Source organism: Solanum tuberosum, unplaced genomic scaffold, assembly GCF_000226075.1.
Source record: "Solanum tuberosum cultivar DM 1-3 516 R44 unplaced genomic scaffold, SolTub_3.0 scf00443, whole genome shotgun sequence".
Lineage (NCBI taxonomy): Eukaryota > Viridiplantae > Streptophyta > Magnoliopsida > Solanales > Solanaceae > Solanum > Solanum tuberosum.
The window spans coordinates 263,434-286,013 of record NW_006239434.1 but is presented as its reverse complement, the minus strand read 5'-3'; the positions used below and the strand labels follow the sequence as shown (position 1 = coordinate 286,013).

The 22,580-nt window shown below is 34.1% G+C and overlaps 2 protein-coding genes across 5 annotated transcripts; both read right to left on the bottom strand.

Moving 5' to 3' along the window:
• Positions 1-248: 248 nt before the first annotated feature.
• Positions 249-9,143, bottom strand: LOC102600667 (trafficking protein particle complex subunit 11). Of its 2 annotated transcripts, none has more exons than XM_006364773.2 (9): positions 8,461-9,143; positions 8,185-8,249; positions 7,508-7,619; positions 7,303-7,426; positions 7,003-7,083; positions 5,747-6,085; positions 3,975-4,141; positions 3,060-3,886; positions 249-2,260 (listed from the first exon to the last, which is right to left on the bottom strand). In XM_006364773.2, exons 1-9 carry the CDS (start codon positions 8,799-8,801, stop codon positions 786-788), a joined length of 3,531 nt encoding a protein of 1,176 aa, XP_006364835.1. In that variant the 5' UTR covers positions 8,802-9,143; the 3' UTR covers positions 249-785. The 2 variants fall into 2 exon arrangements, with proteins under 2 accessions (XP_006364835.1, XP_015159617.1); XM_015304131.1 differs by having other exon boundaries at positions 8,487-8,578.
• Positions 9,144-11,200: 2,057 nt separating this feature from the next.
• LOC102600121 (RNA-binding protein 38-like) lies at positions 11,201-15,913 on the bottom strand. 3 transcript variants are annotated; one of them, XM_006364771.2, is made up of 8 exons: positions 15,400-15,913; positions 14,576-14,699; positions 13,919-14,048; positions 13,312-13,348; positions 12,915-13,107; positions 12,361-12,511; positions 12,172-12,257; positions 11,201-12,036 (listed from the first exon to the last, which is right to left on the bottom strand). In XM_006364771.2, the coding sequence occupies exons 1-6, from the start codon at positions 15,634-15,636 to the stop codon at positions 12,384-12,386; spliced, it is 849 nt and encodes a 282-aa protein (XP_006364833.1). In that variant the 5' UTR covers positions 15,637-15,913; the 3' UTR covers positions 11,201-12,036; positions 12,172-12,257; positions 12,361-12,383. The 3 variants fall into 3 exon arrangements, with proteins under 3 accessions (XP_006364833.1, XP_015159619.1, XP_006364834.1); XM_015304133.1 differs by having other exon boundaries at positions 11,734-12,036; positions 12,361-12,481; positions 15,400-15,844; XM_006364772.2 differs by having other exon boundaries at positions 11,842-12,036; positions 12,361-12,506; positions 15,400-15,844.
• Between the last annotated feature and the right edge of the window lie 6,667 nt (positions 15,914-22,580).

Here is a 22,580-nt window from a genome sequence, read left to right as displayed (position 1 = left end):
ACTGAGTCGTATATCTGTAGGACACAACACATCTCTATCATCACAAGATAGAGATAAGACTGTACACACCACCCTTCCAAACCCGACTTGTAAAATTTGACTTCGATAAGTGATCTCAGTTTTTTTTTAGCACAGGTATAAAGGATAGTGGATATTATGACGGAGAGTACAATATAACTATGAACTGTTGCTCCTTTTGCCTTATCTATGTGAAGGTAAAAACTAACTTCCAAGTGAATAAAGAGATGAAACTGAGAGTGGATTTTTTTATCAGAATTCAGAGCCAGTAACCATAAAGTTTCAGAATATTTGCATCATCAGAGCCAAATAACCAGTGCCACCTCCTGAATCAAGTTATCTAAATACAAAAACAAAGAACGGATTAAGCTCTTTCTAGCTGGTTTCGTATTTGTAAATGCTTAAAACACACATTTTCTGGAGTGTTGGAAAAATAATTTTATGAGCTAGTGTGATTTACCAACAGATCTGATCCAGAAAGCTCACCACCTGCCCCTCTTTAAGAGATCAGTAACAAATTACATGATTGTACAGATAATCAAACGGAAGAGAGCACACTAAAGTACTGCTTACACAAATCTGTGTCTCCACAAAGATTCCTCGAGGCAAACATTCAGTCAAAATGTCATGCCAGCATCTTGAACTCATCCATTGTAAATCCACAGTCGAGAGTGGCTTCAAATAATCCAGAAGCATGCTTTCTTATCATTAAGCTTATTCGACTAATCAGCCTCAAACTTAAAATTTGAATAACTTTTTGTAGAAACCTATTCGGCTGCAACAGATTCCATTCTCATCTCTCCAATATCCTTCAACCCAAAATGAGGCTCAGATGGGAATACAAACACCGTAGAAGCTGCAACTGAAGGTTGAAAGCCAGCTGAGTATCGTACTGAGGTCAATGTAATTTTAGGAAGCTGCTGAAAACCTGAGGCAAGCGGTACAAGCTTATAACTAAGTATGTGCTCAGACTTTGGCAAAATAAAAGTCGTATCATTATGAGGCCCTGATAAAACAAAACTCTGTGAATCCGCTAAAGAGTATTTGACCTCCTGAAGAAACTGTGTTCTGTTAGTAATTTTGATGGAGTATGTAAACGGATTTCCAAGAATAGCATGAGGAGGACAATCTAGACTCACGATCAGTGGAGGTTGCTCCACATTTACATCAGGCAGACTGTGTTTCGTTACAACTGCAGATGTTGTGCTACAGGAAGTCAATCTTTCTCCATCTCCATGGTCCCTTCTCCATCTCAAACACACAATGCCCATGTTTAGCTTAGGAAGATTAACCTCAGGAGTGACAGCAAAAACCTGTTTAAACTCTTCTCCTGCCACAAGCAGCACATGTTCTTCTGGGTTCTTACTCTTAGTTTTCACATCACAGGTGCTAGCATCAACTGCCTCCACGGACATGGACAACAATCGCAAAGGCACCTCAGTGCAGTTCTTAGCACTAACAACTAGCATACTTGTTTCATTCAAAGGCAGAGATGGTATTTGGTCAGAATCGGAAGCTGGTTTGGTCTTTGACAGCAGCAGTGGTTCCCTTCGAAATGGCAACATAAAGCGATGGCTCATCACAACAGCAGTCTTACCTTCAATTTGCAAGCTTTTGTGCACATGAGCTCTCTGTGAGCTAAGTTCCGGACTTTGAGGAAAGTAACCCAGTGACACATAAAGCATGATAGGCTTAGGACGGTTCCATCTAATTTCTAATTTGCAGGACCACGACTCTCCCTCATCCAAAAATGGGACCGAAATCAATCCAAAAGAGGGCTGGATTTTTTGAATGTTCTCTGAATTAGCAAGATCTTCACATTCTCTTCCAGATATTCCAACAAGTTCTACATGAAGATTATCTGATGAAAATGATTCTGCCTCCCTTGGACTAAGCAAGCCACCACCTCTTGTATCAACAAGGTTAATTTTCAATTCACCAGAGTGAACACTATGGCCCTTTGAGGTGATAATCACAGGAACAATAAAACTCTCTCCGACCAATGCAGGGCCGGACGAATCTAACTTTAGATCCACTTGTGGGTCTGGTTCTTCAACTTGGACAGCCTTCTGACCAGAGAAAGCCAGACCAGGATCCTTCATTGGTATAGTTTGCATTATGTCTTCAAATTTCCAGAGGGGTAAATCACTCATGGAGGCAGGACTTTCAGCTCGGCAACAGATAGTAAAATGTTGACCCCATCTTGCAGTTACATATATGCATTCCAGCTTTCCGCTTTGCTCTGCATCATTCAAATGTTATGCCACTTTAAGATGCAATAAAAAGGCATATTTTAATTAAAAATTAGGGTCGATAGCAGAGTATTATTATGTAAAATGCTTTAATTCATTATCTCCTCAGTGAAATACTCATTTTTTATCAATGGTGGTCCCACTGGATTTTTCTCACCTCAGAGAGGTGTTAGACAATGAGATTCCCTCACTCCCTTCTTGTTTATATTGGCAATGGAAGGACCGGCTTCAGGATAAAGCACTACAGTGGCAGTGGATTAAGTGTTTCAGTGTGGGCAGAAGCTGGAATCAGGACTCAATGGGATGAGGTGGAATTTGGAAAGCCTAAACAGTATGGTTCCTAATAATCAAATGGAAAAACATAGAAAAATCAACCTAATGAGGGAGGCGCATAGTCAAGAAACAAGATCCAATCTGGACATTTTACACATCTATCATGCGCACACCGGCAAGTGCAACTGAACAGTTGGAAGGACTTCAGAGGAACTTCTCACTTCTTATGGAACTCAAATGACAAGACACAAAAGTTTCATTTGATAAACCGGGACGTGGTCCATTAGGTAAGAAAGGCTCAGAGTAAAAGATTTGATGGTCTTATCAGAGTGTTGTTATGGAAGTTGTTTTTGAGGTCTGGGAACGAGAAATAGTCATAGATGATTTCTTGGTTAATTATTAGGGAGGACGTTCTGTCCATGGGATGAATATATACAGTTTGACGTGTTCTCCAATCAAACATGAAATAGTTCATGCTTGGAGTTGCAACAAGTAAAAGTTAAGTAATCAGCTTACCAGGTTTCACGTCGTATGTGAGCCGCAGCCATTTGTTTGTGCGAAGTTCCAGGGTGGGAGCTGTCTCCACTCGACGACCAGGCTGCAAACAGGATATTGCAGCTAAATGGGATCTTTGAGCATTAACAATGACAAAGTTACACTCCGACTGATTAAATTGGATTTCTAATTGATCAATTTCAACGTTAAGGGGCAGTTGAGATAGAAGGGAGAGGGTAATCACTGTTTCTGCACCAGGCTTAACTACTTGTTCATGAAAAGCAACTGAAGCAAGAAGTACTGCTCTGAGGGGACTGACAAGATCAATCTCAAGATAAAGGGGATTATCAGCTGTTACTTTCAGGCTACTGTTTTCTTCAGTAGATGCACTTTCTGATTCTCCTCTTATTACAGAAAACACTTCATTGTGTATTATTTCTCTCTGGGCAAGACTTGCAGGCCCAGCTGGGCCACAGTCTCTTTGACCAGCCACATTAGTAGATACTGGTAGAGCAGCCATTTCAAGAGAGTACTCAATGAAATCTTTCACAAGAGCAGTTTTCTTTGAGCAGTCTCTGAGGTAACCCAAGACATTCCATAATAGAGTAACCCAGCCCTCCTGTCGATAAAGATTAGCAACGTTCTCAAAAACTTCTTTTGCATTACTATATTCATCTACTGTGAAATACTCTCTAGCCATTTGGAAACCGCAGTAGGCAGCCATCCGAGAAGCTTTATCATTGTTGTATGCTTCAAAAGATTTTTTAAGGAGAGCAATAATTTCATAAGAGTCCTGCAATCTCTTTCCTTCAGCCAGAGCATAACGGGAATAATCTTCATCACTAAGACTGCAAATATATACGTGGAGAAAGTATGGAGAAGTAAGAAAATAAAAATTCCTGAACTAATTTACTAGAAGGAAATCACCACACTCACGATTGCATAATAACTGCATCTCCAATCTCCAGCAGTTTTGCAAACTGACCAACATAAGAAGCAGCTATCACAGAATCAGCATTCCCATCAATCTCACCAGAAGTTTCAGACATAGATAGTGCAAGTTCGAGGGAAGAACTCTTTTCCTTCAAGTAATGAGCTGCTAGCTGTTTAAAATAAAGCTAGATAAGCAAGCATATGAATAGAGACGTAGGACTCTTGAGCTATAAGGATAAAGCAGGTAAAGTAGTACATAAGGATATACGGTTCAGCTACAGATGGGGCTTTAAGCAAAAATTAAAAATTGGAACATGGTTGCTGGCAGCTTGTTTAGAGAAAGAATACTAAAACTGCTCCTTGAGGCCTAAAGTTGATGGATCTCATCTCCCCATTCATTGTCATCTTAGTGAGGGGCAAAGAGACATAATCAAGAAACTAGGAGTCTATTTTCATTAATAATGGGCAAATATTCAACTACATTAAGTCAGCTTTTGTCCAACAATGACACGATTCTATAAAGAACTGGTGAAACCTGCATCTGCTATGGGGAAAAGCAGCGCGATATGGTGTAAAAGAAGTTCCATATTACTTGGTTCTAGTTTCTCAAATTACGACCGTCTCATACCTAATAGTAATTCCAATTTCCATGTAAATGAGAATGTCATTTGTCTTTGATGTGGAGGTCTGGAGGAGCTAACTAGTAATTCCCACTTCCATATCCAGTTCAAAAAAAAATCTTCCAGGAAAGTTGAGAACTTGAGGTTTTTTTTAAACTGGTAACGACAAAAAACAAAAACTTGAGGTCTGTAAGTATTTGTAACAACTGTCTAAATGATGGGAACTTCTATGGGAAGATGAAGACCAAGAAAGGTATCTGGATTAATGGAAAAAGTGGCTAAAGGTTATTTCCACCTTGCTCTTACGTAGTTGTGATTTTTTCATTTTGATAACAAAGAAATACCCGAGGGCCAGTGGCAAACGATACAAAAGTCGGTGGATAATAGGTCCATCCCTCTACCCTTTCTCCACTTATTTATTGGGCTATTGTCTGTGGCAGGATCCAAACCTGTGATTTCGCCTAACGCACACATCACAAACCGCGCCCTTACAACTAAACCAAAGCTCTGGAGTCTCTTACATAGTTTAAGAGCCTAATCATTGTTCAACTTTAAGGAGCTATAGGCTAGTTATCAATTATCATCCACTTTTTCCTACTTACTCTGGTGGTTGACATTCAAGAAAAGAAAATGTAATTTTCAAGATAGCTAAATCGTATCTCCATATGTACTGCTCTATAGGTGTGACATTACAATAAATGAAGGTGACAAGAGGAGAAGATATAGACCTAAAATCACATGGAAGGAGTTAATTTCTAGATGAAGTAATGTAACTGTCTCAAAAGACTTACAATCTCTATGGAACAATCTAAACTTGACTAAGGATTGAACATAATGAAAGTAACGATTTATAGACATGATACCACCTAATTATGATTGAGTCTTGTGGTTACACTTAAATTAGATCCTATGTTTTCTCTGAGTTTTTTTGTTTTGATAGACTTGTATATTAGTGCAAGGATAAGTGGGAGATTTAGAAGACCACTATTTTAGTAACTCATAATGGAAGGGTCTGAAAGGAGCAGAAAGAATACATAGGATTCATATAGCAGACTCCAACTAATTTGATTGAGGCTTAGTTTATTAGTCATTTGGGTACTAATCGAACACGTGAACCACAATAAATGAATAGCTTGACAAGAAAAACTATCCAACCTGGAAGTAATAAGCTGAATGAAATTCCCACTGAGTTGTTCTATCAGTAGCTTCTGAAACCAAAGTGGAAACATGCTGCGCAGTGATGGAGCTTGTCTCTAGTAATTCAGAAAATACTAGAAATTGCCGGCTTAACCATTGCCAGTGAAGGAAAATAACTTCTGGTGCTCCAACGAGCTTCCTGTAAGAAGCATAGTGCTGGCGGAACCAGGCAATTGCTTCAGCAAGTTTTCCACCATGCAGCAACAGTGTAGAAATCTTGAAATGCAGTTGCTCTGCCACACTTTTGATCTCAATCAACCGTTGAATAGGAGGCAATCTAGTTGATGTTGCAACCATCTGTATCGTTTATAGGTCTCTATTTATAAGAATCAAAAGATGCATAAAATGCAAAACGTGTTTATGCAACAGTTTAAGGCTTCAAAGCAATTAATCTGCTACAACTCAGGCAATCTGCTAAGTTATTTCTTACTATTGGAACTATGAACGTATCGTGTTCATAAAGAAGTTGGAACTGGTAATGACAATTCATCCACCCTTTTATGCAACTATTCCTAAGAGAAGAAACATTAAGAAAGTAAATCAATGAAAACCTGTGCAACTATAATTAAACACGAGAAAGGAGACGCCACTTATCTACTGCGGTCAGCTATTCCCACGACATGGATGGAAATATGCCCCTCATGGTTGCTTCTTTGGATTTTTATTTGGATGAGATGGTTCCTTTGGATTTTAAAGATAGTCAAACATAAAAGAAATAAAGGAACCACAACTCAAGCAATAAACTTGGTTCTGTTGAAATACGCAAGCGAAGCTCTAACAGCTCAGATCCAATGGTTATAAGTGGACAGGAGTGACAATACATCTAAATGAACTTCGGTCAGAAATACACCTACACGTGGATGAGAAAGAAACAGAAAAAGTTCTCCATTAAGTTTCACCAATGAATCTCTTCAACATTATTAGAATTCGCTCAAATGACCACACTCATGCAGACTAAGGGATAGAGGTGGTTCTCGGAAGCTCCAGCACTTTGTCTCTTCCATTTATATCCATTTGGAACTTTGACTACACAACAATCATATTCCTAGACAAAGAAATGGAGAGCAAAAAGAAACTAACACTCTGTTCTCAAAAGTTCTTTACATCTCATCTCTTGGTAATGCAAAGTACTTCACCTTGTCTAAAATGCAGTAAGACTCTATCAAGAAGTGGTCTCGAAATTCTACAGGTCAAGCACACTACCATATATATACCTCTCGCACTGCATGATAGGCATCCTCGTATAGCCGTAATGCTTCAACCCAATCTCTGCAAAATTCTGCATATACAGCAGCCTGTCACAATGTTAAGAAGAGCATATTCATTACATAAGCAAAATTCCAGGGAATAATTGAGAAAACATAATAAAGGGCACAATAACTAGTTTCTAGGTTAGTATTTAAATGATAAAATGTGAAATAATACTATAATGTTGTATTATACCAACAAGGTTAGGTAATGTGGAAACCATACTACAAGGACAACACATATTGAACTTCAAAGGGAACCCTTACTTTGAAACAGCATCGAATATTCAGCTCCGCAGAATGGAAATTTTTCCTTTCGAGAAGTGCTTTAATTCTTCTTCCTTCCTCCTTGTAATACGAATTAGCTAATTCTGAAAATGTGTTTCCCAACCTGCAATAGGTATCTCAAATAACAAAGACCGCCGGGTTCTGTAACTCAAATTTAGCTATAGTATGAGAAATAACTGCATGCCTGATCAGGGACTGTTGAAGTTCTGATTCGCTTGGAACAAAGATGATAAGATACTTGGAGTCCAGTTCTGCACGCTTTCTGAGAGCAATCATACGGTCTTCACTTAAATCATCTGTTTAAAAGAAGCATCACATGTGGGTCAAATCCTCAAATTGTGAGAAGACGGGAGCAGAATAGGAAAAAGTTGACATAGGAAAGACCTCCCACCAAGAGAGATAAGGGAGAGAGTCAAATATAGTTTAATTATTCTACTCGTTCTTTATCAAATTTCATTCATCTCTCTTGTGTCAAATACCAGTAGCAGGGAAAGAAAAATTACAACCCATGACTTGATATATTTTCAGTAACCAGAAAACCACAAGCCTGAGTGCCTCTGAATATGATGAATATAATTGCACCCAACTAATTCATTTGCTTCAGCTTACTGAGAATTTCCTTTGTCTAATCAATCATTTCGAAATGTAGCTTAGGAGGTTAACCTAGCAATCGAATGAACAGTAAAGGTATTGGAACCATATTGGAGAAAGTGTCAAAGTTTATTCCTGTTCTATTAAAACTCTTCCACATGAAAGTGTGTGAGTTAAGAATTTGTGATTAAATGTTGCGTAGTCCCATCATGCAAGAAATCCATAAACAGATAGATAGATCATAGACAGAGGAATGTGTAAAAGACTCACCTTTAGAATTTGATGGAGCAACAACCACCACGACCAATTTTACGTTCCTTCCGCGTAATACACCTCTGTTCATTCAGCACACTATCTTAAGCAACTCTTTTAATGAATATAAGTCTAAAAACCAGTATATAACGCGTGTTTGATGTGATGGAAAATGTGTTTCCCTAACTGATAGAGCAACGGAGCACTGGAAATGATCCAAGTACTACATTTTTTTATGGAAACAATTTAACACGCATTGCGAAAAGTAATTGGAAAAGGACAAAAGAAGCGTACTTGAGATTTTCAAGATTGGTGCAGACCTGAAGCCACTGAGCGGGATCGCCGGAGACGTGATCGGAGTTAAAGAGAGCGGCTACAACTGCCGGAACTCTAGTCCGATGTTTGAGAAGCCAATCTTTCTTTAGGATTCCGGCGACAGGTGGAGGCGGAATAGAAGCGTCCTTTGAAGGCTTAGCGAAAATCGAGATCTTGGAGAAATCAGGCAATGCGAGAGCATTAATAGGCGGCTGCTCGGAGTGAAGGTGAGTTGTGATTGAAGCGTGAAGCTCTGGACATCCTACAAGAGATACTAATGCTACCGGCGGAGTTCGGAGTTCTTCTGGATACTCCTCCATTGCTTTCAATGCTCCGATTCTGATCCCCGGTGAAATTGGAGTTGCTGATAATGGTGAAGAGGTCTGGAAATTGATTTCAGAGCAGAATTTACAGTTAAATTGATGAGATCTTGGGAAGAGATGGGTGAGTTTGGGGACTCGGCTGGGTTTGACTCGCGTTTGATTTCAGTTGGGAGTTGGGACTTAGGAATCATGATGGATTCTTGACTTGGGCCGGTCCATATAAAGCGAACCCAGCCCAATGAACTCGAGATCTTTATCATACTCTAAAATTTCCTACAATTTACAAAAATAACTACTCTCCTCTTTTCGAATACATCACTTTACGCTATGTATTCTTCGGATAAACCACTTTACGCGATGTATTGAACGTTGAGTGATGTATCCAAAACCAAAACGCGATGTATCGAGATGTTTTGAGATGTATCCGGATTCCACCAAATTTAAGGTATTTTTACAATTTGAAAAATAGTTTGATAAAATGTAATTAACTCTTAACACTATGAGATTTGTGTAAAATTCATAATAAATAAAAGAGCAAACAACTCATAACCCACTGGTTTAGAGTTTAATTACGTGATTTTACTTTACGAGTCAACTTAGGTATAGTTTCTTACAAATACACTATATTAATTCAAGCATGATTTACATTTATTTGAAAAACACTAACTATGTCGCTCGTCTTTCTCCTTTATTGCTAACACCAACAATATCTTTTACGAAGTTACGAATTATGAAATTTAAACTTGTAAAGATATTTCCACGAAGTTTTAATATTATACAATAGAGATAAGTGTCAAAAATACATCTAAACTATCTTTTTTTTTGTTTCATAACTAAACTATCACTTATTAGTTTGAGAGGTGTGAATTGCACTCTCTTTTATTTGAAAAAACTTTGACACATGACATTCCACATGGATAAAATATTTCACCTTGACAAAAATTAAAGATTAAAGTATTATTATCCCAAAAAAAAAAAAATTAAAAATTAAATTTAAATTATTTTTCTTACCCCACTCCACCACCTCTGTTCCCCGGTCCTTTTTTCCTTAAAGAAGAAGTTTCTTTTATAAAATAGTCTATTAAATTTTTTATAATTCACCCTTTACCCCCTTCCCTTCCCCCCGAAATCACTCGCCTCATTCCCCAAAAAGAATTGATATTATTTAATTTAAATATAAACTCTACCCCATCCTATTTAATCCTTCGCTCCTAATTTATTTATTTATTTTTACATTTTTCTCGTTTTGTGTTAGATATGTACATATATTTTTAGGAATCTTTTTCTTCTTGTGTATCGAATATAACATAAATATCTTGCGGTGGCAAGTAAAAAATATTTTCGATATGTATATATCTAACACAAAACGAAAAATAATTTAGAAGCGAGGGTTAGATGGAATGGGTAGAAAAATAAAAAGATATCCAAACTAGTATTTAAAAGGGGTGGGAGAGATGAAGTGATAGAGTAGGGTAAAAAAATAATATTTTACTTTTAATTTTATAAAAAATATATTTATTTTGAATAATAATTTTTTAATCTTTAATTTTAACTAATACTAATAAATTATTTAATTTTTGTCAAGGTGAAATGTTTTATTCATATGGACTATGGAGTGTGATGTGATAATTTTTTTAAAATAAAAGAGAAAGTGTATTACACACATAAAAGTGTTATAAAAGAGAGATGTGTGTTTCTCAAATTAATAAATGATAATTTAAATACGAAATTCACACTCTCGATAGTTTAGGTATGAAACTCAAAAAATGGATTAGTTTAGATGTATTTTTAACACTTCAATATAAATAATGATAAAGTTTTAAAGTAGTTACCCATAGAGTGGAATGAAGTTTAAATATATAAGTTTTGAGACTAGTGTCATAAGTGAGATACGTGAAATAATGAAAAGATGATTTGACCCACGACATCTTTTTTTTTCCAACTCCACAACCATGTTATGAAAGTTAAAATTTCATAATTGTGTCCTGGGGTGCAAACAAGCCTATCGCTATAAACCTTACAATAGGGAATTTTGTTTTTCAAATTGTATCAAAATTCTAGCATAATAAACTGTAGAACACAAAGGGAATTTTGTTTCCTTTGTGAACCAATATCAGATTCTGAACTCCAACTCAATATGATGAGATATTTCACTTGTAGGGTAGTGGCATGTTGGAAATTCACTTGTCAGAGCTTCAAACTCCAACAAATTATATAATAGGAATTATTCCGTGTTTTAGATCAAGAGTACTTTTTTTTTATAGGTACGCTTTTTTGCGTTAAAAAGTGGCTAAACATTGAACATCTCTGCAGTAGTGGCCAAAGTATCTTTAGTTGATTAGGTGCTGCAGCTGCATTTACTAACAAGTAAGTAATTCTGCTACTAACGTTGAGACTTGAGAATGTAATTGTTCTCTTCCAACGATGAACACAATTTGGTGGACATGAAAAACAAGCTTATAAAAACGGCTATCTAGGATAAATAGGCATCCACGGATATTGTGAAAACCTGACCAAGAAGAGGAGACACTATTACTAGCTATTTATTGCACACAATGACAATGACAGGTACCAGACTGAAGGATCAAGAGGTATGAAACTACATTGAGTAGCATTCACATTCTCGAAGCAAAAGCTGTGCACATGGCCTCATATAATCACAAGATCTCTGCACCAGAGGTCTTCTCCAGCCCTTCAAAGTAGCCCTGCTTTCCTTCCTTTCGTCCTCCTTTACTTTCTCGTTCTAATAAGGGAGAGGATAAGGTGAGAGACTTGGTTCCTAAACAAACACACTGGAACATATATTGAAAAAACATAAAAGAGACAAACGAAAAAAGGTCCCTAGAAAATAGCAGTTCATAGATGGAGATGAAGACCTGGATATTGATTCCCTATCCCTAAGGAGATCAAAACATCGAAAAAAAAAACAAATAAAAGACGCACACGTCAAATGGACATTAAAGAGAAGTGTACACCTACAGACCAGGATGACCCAGGCCTATTTAAAGAATCATATGTTGATTCTACTAAATCTGATTGCGGAAACCATCTTCCACAATCAGTTCAATTATATACTTTAATGAATGAGTGACTTGAAGTCCTGGCAGGATTGTCCATACAGACTGCAAAAGAGCAGTCCAGGCACTTCCTCATTTCTGATATGGTTATCTGAACTTCTTGGTATCTTACAAGTGATTCCCTCGAGTTCTTGGTGGTCGTGACTTTGGAAAACCTGAAACACAAATGCAAATAAACCTTAACAATGACTTTGGCGGTTAAACCATGCAGTGTGTATATATATATAGTTTAGAATAAGCAGTCATTTGAGAGACCACTAATGAAAATCCATCCAACAGAGAATCAGTACCTCTGTTTGCCTCCCCATCTGACGTTCAAGGTCATGTTCCAAGTCTTACCACACAAATAACAGCGAGCCAATTCCTTGAATTCATCCTGCGATTGAATCAACATCAGAAAAACATAAATAAGCATGTGTAAACTTTCAAGGTAAATCCACATCAAAGCAAGATATAATGAAAATTCATGCTTTCCTTACCATGATACATCCAGTTAAACCATTCAACCTGCCATTTGGTCAGAGCCACTGCTCTGAGTGAATTGTGGTGGACGAGCTTGTACTGCATTCTGCGGCTGACGAGGAGATGGCATAGTGATGCCTGAAGAAATGGGGTAATCAAGCACCTTCACTACAAAAAGATAACAACTTAAAACTTTTTCTTTTTTTTTGAACTGGTAAATGTAGATAACTTAAAACCTTTTTACTTTGACACAACCACCACATTTGGGACAGAAAAGCTTGTTGCCTTGTGCCATACATTTTGGAAACGTCATCGTTCAAATTGAAACACTCTAGTTGTTCAGATCAATATAGAAGTATATTTGCTCCCTTAAACAAAGGCTGAATTCATCTCTCAACACACATAGTTAGAACCTTCAACTGGGTGAATCGGTGCTAAAATGAACATTATTTTTGTTTTGGGTTGGAAAAAACATGTTTGCATATACAAACATCAAATGAAGAAACAGACACCAAAGAGACACTTTCTGATTGCACACAGACACAGGGAGTAACTCCTACAAAAGTGGTACCTGAATGATATGGTAGTTGCATCAGAGGAACATTGTCTGTCGTAGTTCCGCTAGCATTAGGTCTCTGATATTGCACCATCTGAGGACCTGTCATCAAATGACCGCGAAACGCATATGCAGGACTGCCAGGCGGCGCACCAAGTTGGCCAAATTGCAATGTGTTTGTGCCAACAGTACTTGGTATCCCATACATCTGAATGAAATGCAAAGGCAAAAGATATAGCCGTTGATGGAAAATGATGCATAAAATATTCACATCCGTGAATAGAGGAATGGTGCACAAAATCATGTCCACTAGCCCTTACTCAAATTAAGCAATATCAATCCTTGTAAGAAAGAAAAGAATGAAGAGAAGAAAGTATAATACTTAACATCCAACTATGCAAAGTAGAAGTACCTGTGGGTAAACATAGTCTGGCCCATATGCAGGAAACCTAGCAATACGACATTCAATAATGAAAGAAAATTAGGTATAATCAATGAGAACAGTAACATATTTCAGATAGTACTAACATATTCATGAGCATTTCTTAAATATATCTGATACTACAAATTCTAATCAAATCCAAAGAACCACAGGAACATCAATCAACAAATATATAGATGTTGACACATGTATCAACAAAAGACATTGTCACAGGAAAAGCATGTCTTATTATATATTTATTTTTAGGAAAAGATTTGTTTTATTGCCTTCACAACTTCAATTTTTGTTTGGGGGGAGCATGCTTGTTAAAGAGAAAGATCCATCTCTCCCCCTCCTGTCATGAAATTAAATTGCAATACATGACAGTTAAGGTGATAAAGATGATGATGCAAGATTACAGTGCTAATTCATAAGTCTATAAAGTTGCAGGGTAATTTTGAGATAAAGTAACTGTTAAGTAACTCGAAGAGGACAAATATATACTGTGTTAACTGTATATATATCTTTGGCCTACTAAATTTGCTTGGTATATCAGCACAGCAGGGTTTGATACTCTGCTTGGGTAGTCATTACTGACCTATATGGAGGATATGAGAATCCAGACTGATAGCTGTAAGGAACTGGTAACTGGTAATAGGGGCTCCCCATATACATACCCCTCGGGGCCTGTGGATTTCCCAGATAAGTCATTGAAGATCTCAAACGTCCTACAAGAACAAAAAATTGAAGGGATGAGAAAGATAATTAGTAATTGTCAAATGTTGATGGTGCACCAAACATGCTAACTGTATCACTCCAAATTTTGGTTTATTGTTAGCACTACCGTTGTTATATATCTTTATTTGGGTTATTATTAGCACTACATCGTCACATTAGTATCCTATCTGCAAGCTAGTAGACCAGCTCAGCCACACCAAAGGAAAAGGACATATCTTGAAACAAGGTTTATACAAGCTATCAGCAATTAATGTTATTGCTGGCTCTCCTATCTCTCTCTGTAAAATCAGGTTTAAGTTCAGTCTTCCCTATCTATGCACCTTCCCTTAATACCTTTGTTTAGTAATGTGGGAGAAGAGAAATAAAGACAACATCACAAAGATCAACTGACAGATTTTTCCCAGCTATCCCCCACATGAATGCCTAAGCTTAAGGTGCAAAAAAGGGAGGAAAAGAAAAGAGAAACAACAACTAGTTAGCAAAATGATACATTATGAAAGAGAATATAATGCATTACCATAAGGTAAAAGTCCTTGAGGTCTCCCAAGTGAAGCCAAGTTGCAATTAGCCCTTCTACCATCAATGATTGGATTAGGATTGGTGCAAGCCCTCCATGCAGCTTCAGGATCATGGAATGTAACCTAATTTCCACAGTAAACTAATCAGCATAATATCAAATCATGATCAGAAAAATTGGATTTTGAACATTATCAAGCATGTATACTGTCACCATAAAAAAAGGCAAGCACTCCAGTTGAGAAGTGGACACAGAATTAAGAATGTTTTTTTTACGGACCGTGGTGTTCAGGCCAACTTTTGCATACATCAACTAATTCCACTGAAACTAGGTAACTCTGTCCATGAGGACTAATTGAGAATGTATTTTTGAAACTGTAATTTTCTTTTAAAACAGATATTATTCTTCTTAATTAATAATCAAGATAGTATTACTAAATTATTACCCAACTAACACACTACAAAGAAGGGGGGGCCTAGAGTGTCATGCTATGCATGATTTCTGCCATGTAGCTAAAGACAATTATTGCCAGATACCATGCACATAAGTCTTTGCCTGATAAAATTCAACATGGCCAGCTCATCAACCACAATAGTACATACCCAAAAAAATAGCACAAGAAAACACCCCCCTAAACTGTCAAGTTACGGTCTTTCAGTCTTCAAACAACAGTGTTTAATTTGCCTCAAAATTGTTTGATTTCTCAAACGACACAAAGAACAAATCTTTCAACTACAACACTACAACTGAAAAGTGATCCGAGTAAAAAAAAAACATAACCCAAAAGAAACTGCTCATAATTATTAAAGAAGAAAAAAACTCACAAAGCCATAGCCTTTAGAGCGTCCAGTATGTTTATCAGTAATAACAACCGCTTCAATAATATCCCCAAACTGTTCAAAATAACTTCGGAGTGATTCACTCTTAGTCTCCCAAGCCAACCCACCAACAAAAACCTTCGTATACGTCGTATCCCCAACCCCATATGGGCCCCGACCCGCAAACGGCGAACCCGACCCCCCACCACTACTACTCCCACCTGGACTCATCTGATACGCCATGAACAACAAAACAAAACAAAACAAGATTTACCCAAACCCCAAATCACCTAATAGAAGAAAAAGATGAAATCTTTATATGGGATCAAATTTTAAAAAAAAATCTTGAATTGTAAGAAAACAGAGAGGTGGAGTGAGGTGGCAGTACAGGGTAAAAACCTCTGAAATTGCAAAGGAGGAAGAAGAGAAAGAGAAAGAGAGAGAGAGAGAGGAAAACGTGTGGGGCCAAAAGGGGAAGAGGAGTACGCGTTTTTGTAAAAGACAGATGGATGATGATGAAGAAAGAAGAAAGGAGGGGTATTTTAGGTATTTTAAAAGGTGTCTGCGGAATCTTCCCAACAATTTAATCCCATTTTATATATTTATATTTGGAGAATACGTTAAATTCGTTCCTATCCTTTCATGTAATGTAATAATGCTAATCTATTTTTATTTTATTTTATTTTTTCCTGTTATAGAGAAAAATAATTCTCTCACGCAAACTATTTTTGGGAAACTACTAGTACTACATTTTTGTTTCCCACAATTATTTTATTTTCATGGGTAGAACCATGGTTAGAAAATATAAAATTAGTTACGCCGTTCATTTTTACGTGTTAATTTTTATCTATTTTTACTTGTTATTTTTATTTATTCAAATTTATATCCTTAATTTATTTACATTCAGCTAATATTTTTGAAAAATATAGTGAGTAATATATTTAGAACTCTATCATTAATATTGTAAAATAGTAAATTTACTATACTAATTTTATTTTTTTTAATAGATATGTCAAGTCAAAATTTAACAACTAAATCCGAACAAAAAAATACTCCCTTCATCCAATAATAATTGTGCACTTTATAAAATCAATGCATAATTTTACTCCTAGTTCCTAATTTACTCTTGTCATTAATTATAGTTATTTTTCTATCACATTTTTTAAGATATTGTATTTGTTATATTCAAAGTGTAATATATTAGTAAATTACTCTTCTATTTATAATTTCTTAAGAAGTATGCAAAATCAATAATGGACAAGTATTGTTAGACAGATGGAGTATAATTTTGTTCAAAAGATTTTAAGTAATTTATCATTAAGTAAATTTTAGTTAATTGAATTAACTTTTAAAAATTTATCATTAATTCATAATTAAATAAAACTAATATAAATTTGTTATTTAACTATAAAATTTTATCCCTTATTAATTTTTTTATATTTATTTTTAGCAGTGGACATATAAGCAACTATGTCATCAATCACAAACAAGTTGGATTGAATATGAAAATCAATCATAAGCAAGCTGGACATTTAATTAGTCTGCTTTTTATCTCACAAAATGAATTAAAAAATTCATGGACCAAATGATATAAGAATGGGTCCATTTTTTTTGTGAACATAATACTCCCCGATTCCTATTTATTTGTTTATTTTTTATTTAGTACACTTTTAAAAAAATTAAAATTGACATAATATGTTTATTATATTATCCCTATTAATTGATAGAATTTCAAAATCAATTTACTCATTAAAGAGATTCTATCTTTTTCAAAAATATTAACTCTCTAAATAAATGAATGGTGTAATAGATAATAAAAAAATTATACTTTTTTTATTTGTTAAAAATGACAAGTAAAAAAAAATAATTGAATAAGTAAAAAGGAACGGGATAAGTAGCACAATTAGTACTAATTGTACTAATTGCGTAAGAAATACAACACTCGTTTTTTATATATGTATGTATGTTGAACTTTAATTAATTAGCAGCATATAATAGTGTCAGTCTTACAAATATTTTATATGAAACTTATCTTATGCTTTAGTAGGGAGTCCCATTGTCTTTTTATCACCTTCATAGTATTTCTTCGTTTCAAAAATTTAATTTTATAAGTAATACTTTTATTTATTAGTTTTTTCAAATTAAAAAATCTATACTTAACAAAGTTATTTGTATTTAAATAAAAATTTACATTATTTGTAAGAAAAGTATAACAAAATATTATATTTGTAACATCGTTAGAAATAATGTTATATATTGATTTCCCTTTTTCGCTTGTAAATTGTAATTATCTCTTGTAGTTGATAGCATATATAATATATATTTATGATGCCTCTGAACTTTGCTAAACGACCAAAATATATCATCCATTAATAGTTGGGATCAAATTTCACCTCACCAAATTAGATTAAATTTGTCTAGTTGGCTAATGACAGAAATTTTTCTACACGTGAATCTTATTTTATGTATATATATATATATATAAAGGCATTAAAATACAGAGGCAATAAATTTAAATCTTGCAACAAAATAGTTAACAAATCAACATCGTCCATTTTTACATGGTGTCACTTAAATAAAAATATTTTTTAGCGGTAATAAATATACACATTAATAAAGAATAATAAATTTTTAGTTAATTGTCATTAGATATAATGACGTTATAAATTTAGGACAATCACAAATAGTGGTATGTAATTGCTATTAAAAAAATATTTAGCAATAGAACTATGATTATTAATTAATTTAACGGTAGAGTTTTTGTTACATGTCATGATCACGGAGCAACCAATGGGAAATGTTTAAACAAATGAGTTGTCTTTTCTCTTTTGTGGTTGTTCCTGTTGATAATATACTTTTTGACTTTCTATTTTGATTTATTCGACTTCTTTGAGGAACTCAATTATAACCTTTAATTTTTTCCAACTTAAAAACAGTATAGGGTCCCTCTAAATTGATTACTAAAGTAATTGAACGTTTGAAGTATTACCAAAGAAAAGATTGCACAAGCATTCATGATTTAATTCACTATGAGTTGTCAATTAACGTTGATGAAATTATTAGGTTAATGATATCATAGAAATTATAATAGTTTAGAACGATAAATATGATACAATGGGCAAGAGAAAATATTCAAATTTACTCCTAATAATTATAATTTGTTTTATATTTGTCATTTCTTTACCTATTTTTTTATGGAAATTTTCACTGTTTTTATTTTATTTCAACTACATCTCTTCAAATGACGATTTTTTCATCTTAAATTTTTTGACTTGACTTCTATATCAGATTGAGTCTTTTTTTATTGTTCAAGAATATATATGAATCGCGTTAATCTAACCTTTTGACTTTTGACTTTTAACAATATTAGCTCATATATATAGTCGTATATATTGGAAAAATCCAAGAAATGTTGTAGTCAACGGATAACATTATATGATTAAATTGAAAGTCAGACATTATGCAGCAGATTTCGTGGACTAACAAGTGAACATGAAACTAATTTTACTCTGAATAAGTTCAAATAAATAATACAATTATACAAACTTTGTTTTCCCTTTTAGTGAAATTAGTTTTCCTATATGTGTTCAAATAAATAATACAAACTTTACTTCCCCTTTATGTGAAACTTATTTTTCGATACATGTGTTATAAGTATATATCAAATTTTATATATATACATTAAAATATTTAAGATCAATTAACATTTGAGCCAAAATGTTCTTTCACAATATAAAAAATAATTAAAATAATTTGTAAAACTCTCTTGCAAGAGTCCCCGGCATAAAAATTTGAACAAATACAAATGTACCTCAAATTTCATTGTACTTTGAACTGTTCAACGATTGCAAATCATACTTGAGTTTTTTCAGGAAGAAGAAAAGTAGAAAATTTATAGTTTAAAAATGAAAGGAAACTCCTCAATTTATATGAAACAAATGGAAGTATGAAGTCTATGAACAAATATTTGTTAAGACTTATGCGAGATCACAATCATTCAAAAAAATCATTAATTGAAAAAGTCACAACTCTTTAAAAAAAGACACATCTCATTAGAAGATATACTCCCTCCGTCCACTTTTAATTATCATGTTGCGTTTTTCAAAAGTCAATTTGACTAATTTTTAAAGTTAAATTAGATTATATTAATTCGATATTTTAAATTAAAAAAATTAAATATTAAAAAACTATATGAAAAGTCCTAAAAATTACAATTTTTTGTATATCAATATTATGAAAAAATACATCATAAAGTATTAATTAAAATTCTTATAATTTAACTCGAAAAAAGAAAATTATAATAATTAAAAATGGACAAAAATAGTATTAAATATTGATATGTGGTCCTTTGTCAAAGTTGAGTGGATTTGATAATTTGCAGAATAGAAAAGAGACAAATAAGGTTGCTTTGTTGCATGTAAAGAAGAAGAACAAGTGTTGTTGTTGTTACCTTAAGGCTTAACACAAAATAAATAAATATTTGATGGATAAGAATAAGTAGGAGGAAGTTGCCGATTTGGCAGAAAAGGACGGCCCTTCACCGCAACTCCCCACAAATCAATGCAAGTTTCCTCCTCCTACTTTTTCTACATACATTTGTACCCGCGGCGGAGTCAGAAATTTGATGAAAGATGTCAAAAAAGATGAAAAGAATTAATTACTACCAAACACTGACACACATTGAAAAAAATAATCAAATATCATCTTCCTCCTTTACTGTCAATTTCCTCTTCATTTCCTCAACCCTGTCGCTTTCTAAGCAATTCTTAGCTCCTAAGATACTACTATACATTTTTCTAAACTTGCAAGTGGATTTATAAAATGGGAATTCAACCTTCCTAAACAAATTTTAGATAGTTAAACAACTGAGCTATTAAGATTTTTCATGCTAAAATTAAGTAATAAATATCTATCTATCATGAGGAAATATTATGATAAAAAAGGAAATTGATTTTGAGATGCGACCTTATATATAAATTGAAAAAAAATATACAAGTAACTCTCTTCGAAATACAACAAAATCAACATTTACACTTCCATATAGGTCAAAGGTTAACAGATATATAAAATACAATTTGTTTTAAAAAGAACAAAAAGAAGAAGAACGTCGGAGATCAATATTTATACTACTTTTTGTTATAGGTTAAACAAGGTTACCTAACATGTTAATAAGAACTGGTTGACTAACACTTATAATATAAAAAAAAACATGCAATATTTTTTACATCATTACTAGATAAGATTTAATTAAGTTCTTAATTAATATAGAGTATATAAAGAGTAAATTTTAGGTTTAGCAAACATAAAAATCATATTGTATATCATAGTTATAGTTTGTATAATTGCGCTCCATAGCAAACTTTATATTTGCTATGGCTATTAATTTGTATATTTCGGTACATATACATAAAAAATATGTATTTGGGTCTATTTGTATATTTCGGTATACAAATGGGTCCTGCATTTGTATATTTCGGTATACAAATGGGTCCTGCATTTGTATATTTCGGTATACAAATGGGTCCTGCATTTGTATATTTCGGTATACAAATGGGTCCTGCATTTGTATATTTCGGTATACAAATGGGTCCTGCATTTGTATATTTCGGTATACAAATGGGTCCTGCATTTGTATATTTCGGTATACAAATGGGTCCTGCATTTGTATATTTCGGTATACAAATGGGTCCTGCATTTGTATATTTCGGTATACAAATGGGTCCTGCATTTGTATATTTCGGTATACAAATGGGTCCTGCATTTGTATATTTCGGTATACAAATGGGTCCTGCATTTGTATATTTCGGTATACAAATGGGATGACAAAAAACATGGAATGTTTGTTGCGAATTACAAATAAAAGAAACTATGGCTATATCATTTAATTTGAATTAATAGTTTGCTATTTCATACAGTTTCCCCGTATTTAAATATCAGATCAATAATTTCACGAGAAATATAATTTGCATCCTTTTTGTTAGAGGACTATAATCTGGGCCTCAGCCCAAATGTGGATTAGGCTGCCATGTAGTTCCTCTGCTTTAGCCCAAAGCTAGGAGTTAGGACTATGACTAGAGATGGCAAAGGGGCGAGTTAAAAATACATAAAAATGTTATATAAGGCGGGTTGAAACTTTGTGGGTTAAAGGCGCAACTTTCCCCGCCCCACTCCATTACCATCCCTAAAGATGACCTATAATAAGTTTGGGTCTACATTGCTTACCCGGCCCAATATTTCCAATAAATGCTAAAGAAAGAGGAGAGGCCCAACTTAACTAAACTATTCTAGGTCTTTAGCTCAGCTATCCAATATCAATTAGAGGAAATTTCATAGATAGCAAAAAAATTAAACTTAATAAGCCTCTTTAGCTACAACTTTCATAATTACGTTTCAAAAATATAGTTTTGTTTGCCATGGGTATTTTCCATTTGTATAGTTTGCTTGCCAATATACAAACAGGGTAAGTATATACAAATTTTGTATTTATACATTTAGGAATTTTTCAGAACTTATACAAATCAAATGTATCAACAAGATAATTACATACAAACTAGTGTAAGCATATACAAAATTTAGATCTATACAATTAGGAAAATTCTGGGTTTTTACCATTTGGAACCAAATTATACAAATTTTAGACGTGGGTCACGGAATTATGATGGTAAGTTAGTGGTGAATGGTAATTTAATTAAACTATAGTTATGATAACTAATTAACTAATATATATTTGCTTATCCACCTAATTTTCCCTATCAATTACACTTGAAAATATTAGGGTAAAGTTACAAATATATTTTGCACCGTTGTAACCCATCGTATTAATGGTAGTGTCAGCCCACCAATTTTTTCCTTCTTTGCCAGAATCATCGTAGAAACCTCTTTTATTTCTTTATCATCCAATTTTTAAGTCTATATAATATAATATGACGTATAGTAGTGTTGTAGTGTGTATATACCGTAATACATTATTATACAATACATATACACCCTTATACATTATATATCAATTGTATATATAGTGTAGTAGCGTATGGTGTATAAATATAACAAATAAAATTTGTGTTCATCCCCCAAACCAATAACAATTAAGTTGCCTTATTAATTTTGTTTGTGTCTCTATAAACTTTTTCTTCTTAATTATCCCAAAAATAATACTCCTTAAATGGGTTTGGGGGGGGGGGGGGCCT

Bases quoted from the DNA above. Each gene is read 5' to 3' on its own strand.
- LOC102600667 (XM_006364773.2), bottom strand. From the start codon at position 8,801: ATGGAGGAGTATCCAGAAGAACTCCGAACTCCGCCGGTAGCATTAGTA. The intron at 7,084-7,302 runs GTAAGGGTTCCC...ACATTGTGACAG, and splicing joins ATATTCGATGCTGTTTCAAA to GCTGCTGTATATGCAGAATT. The intron at 2,261-3,059 runs GTAAGCTGATTA...TGAATGATGCAG, and splicing joins CACATACGACGTGAAACCTG to AGCAAAGCGGAAAGCTGGAA.
- LOC102600121 (XM_006364771.2), bottom strand. From the start codon at position 15,636: ATGGCGTATCAGATGAGTCCAGGTGGGAGTAGTAGTGGTGGGGGGTCG. The intron at 14,049-14,575 runs GTAATGCATTAT...TTGTTCTTGTAG, and splicing joins TCAAGGACTTTTACCTTATG to GACGTTTGAGATCTTCAATG. The intron at 13,349-13,918 runs GTCAGTAATGAC...TCGTATTGCTAG, and splicing joins TTCTCATATCCTCCATATAG to GTTTCCTGCATATGGGCCAG.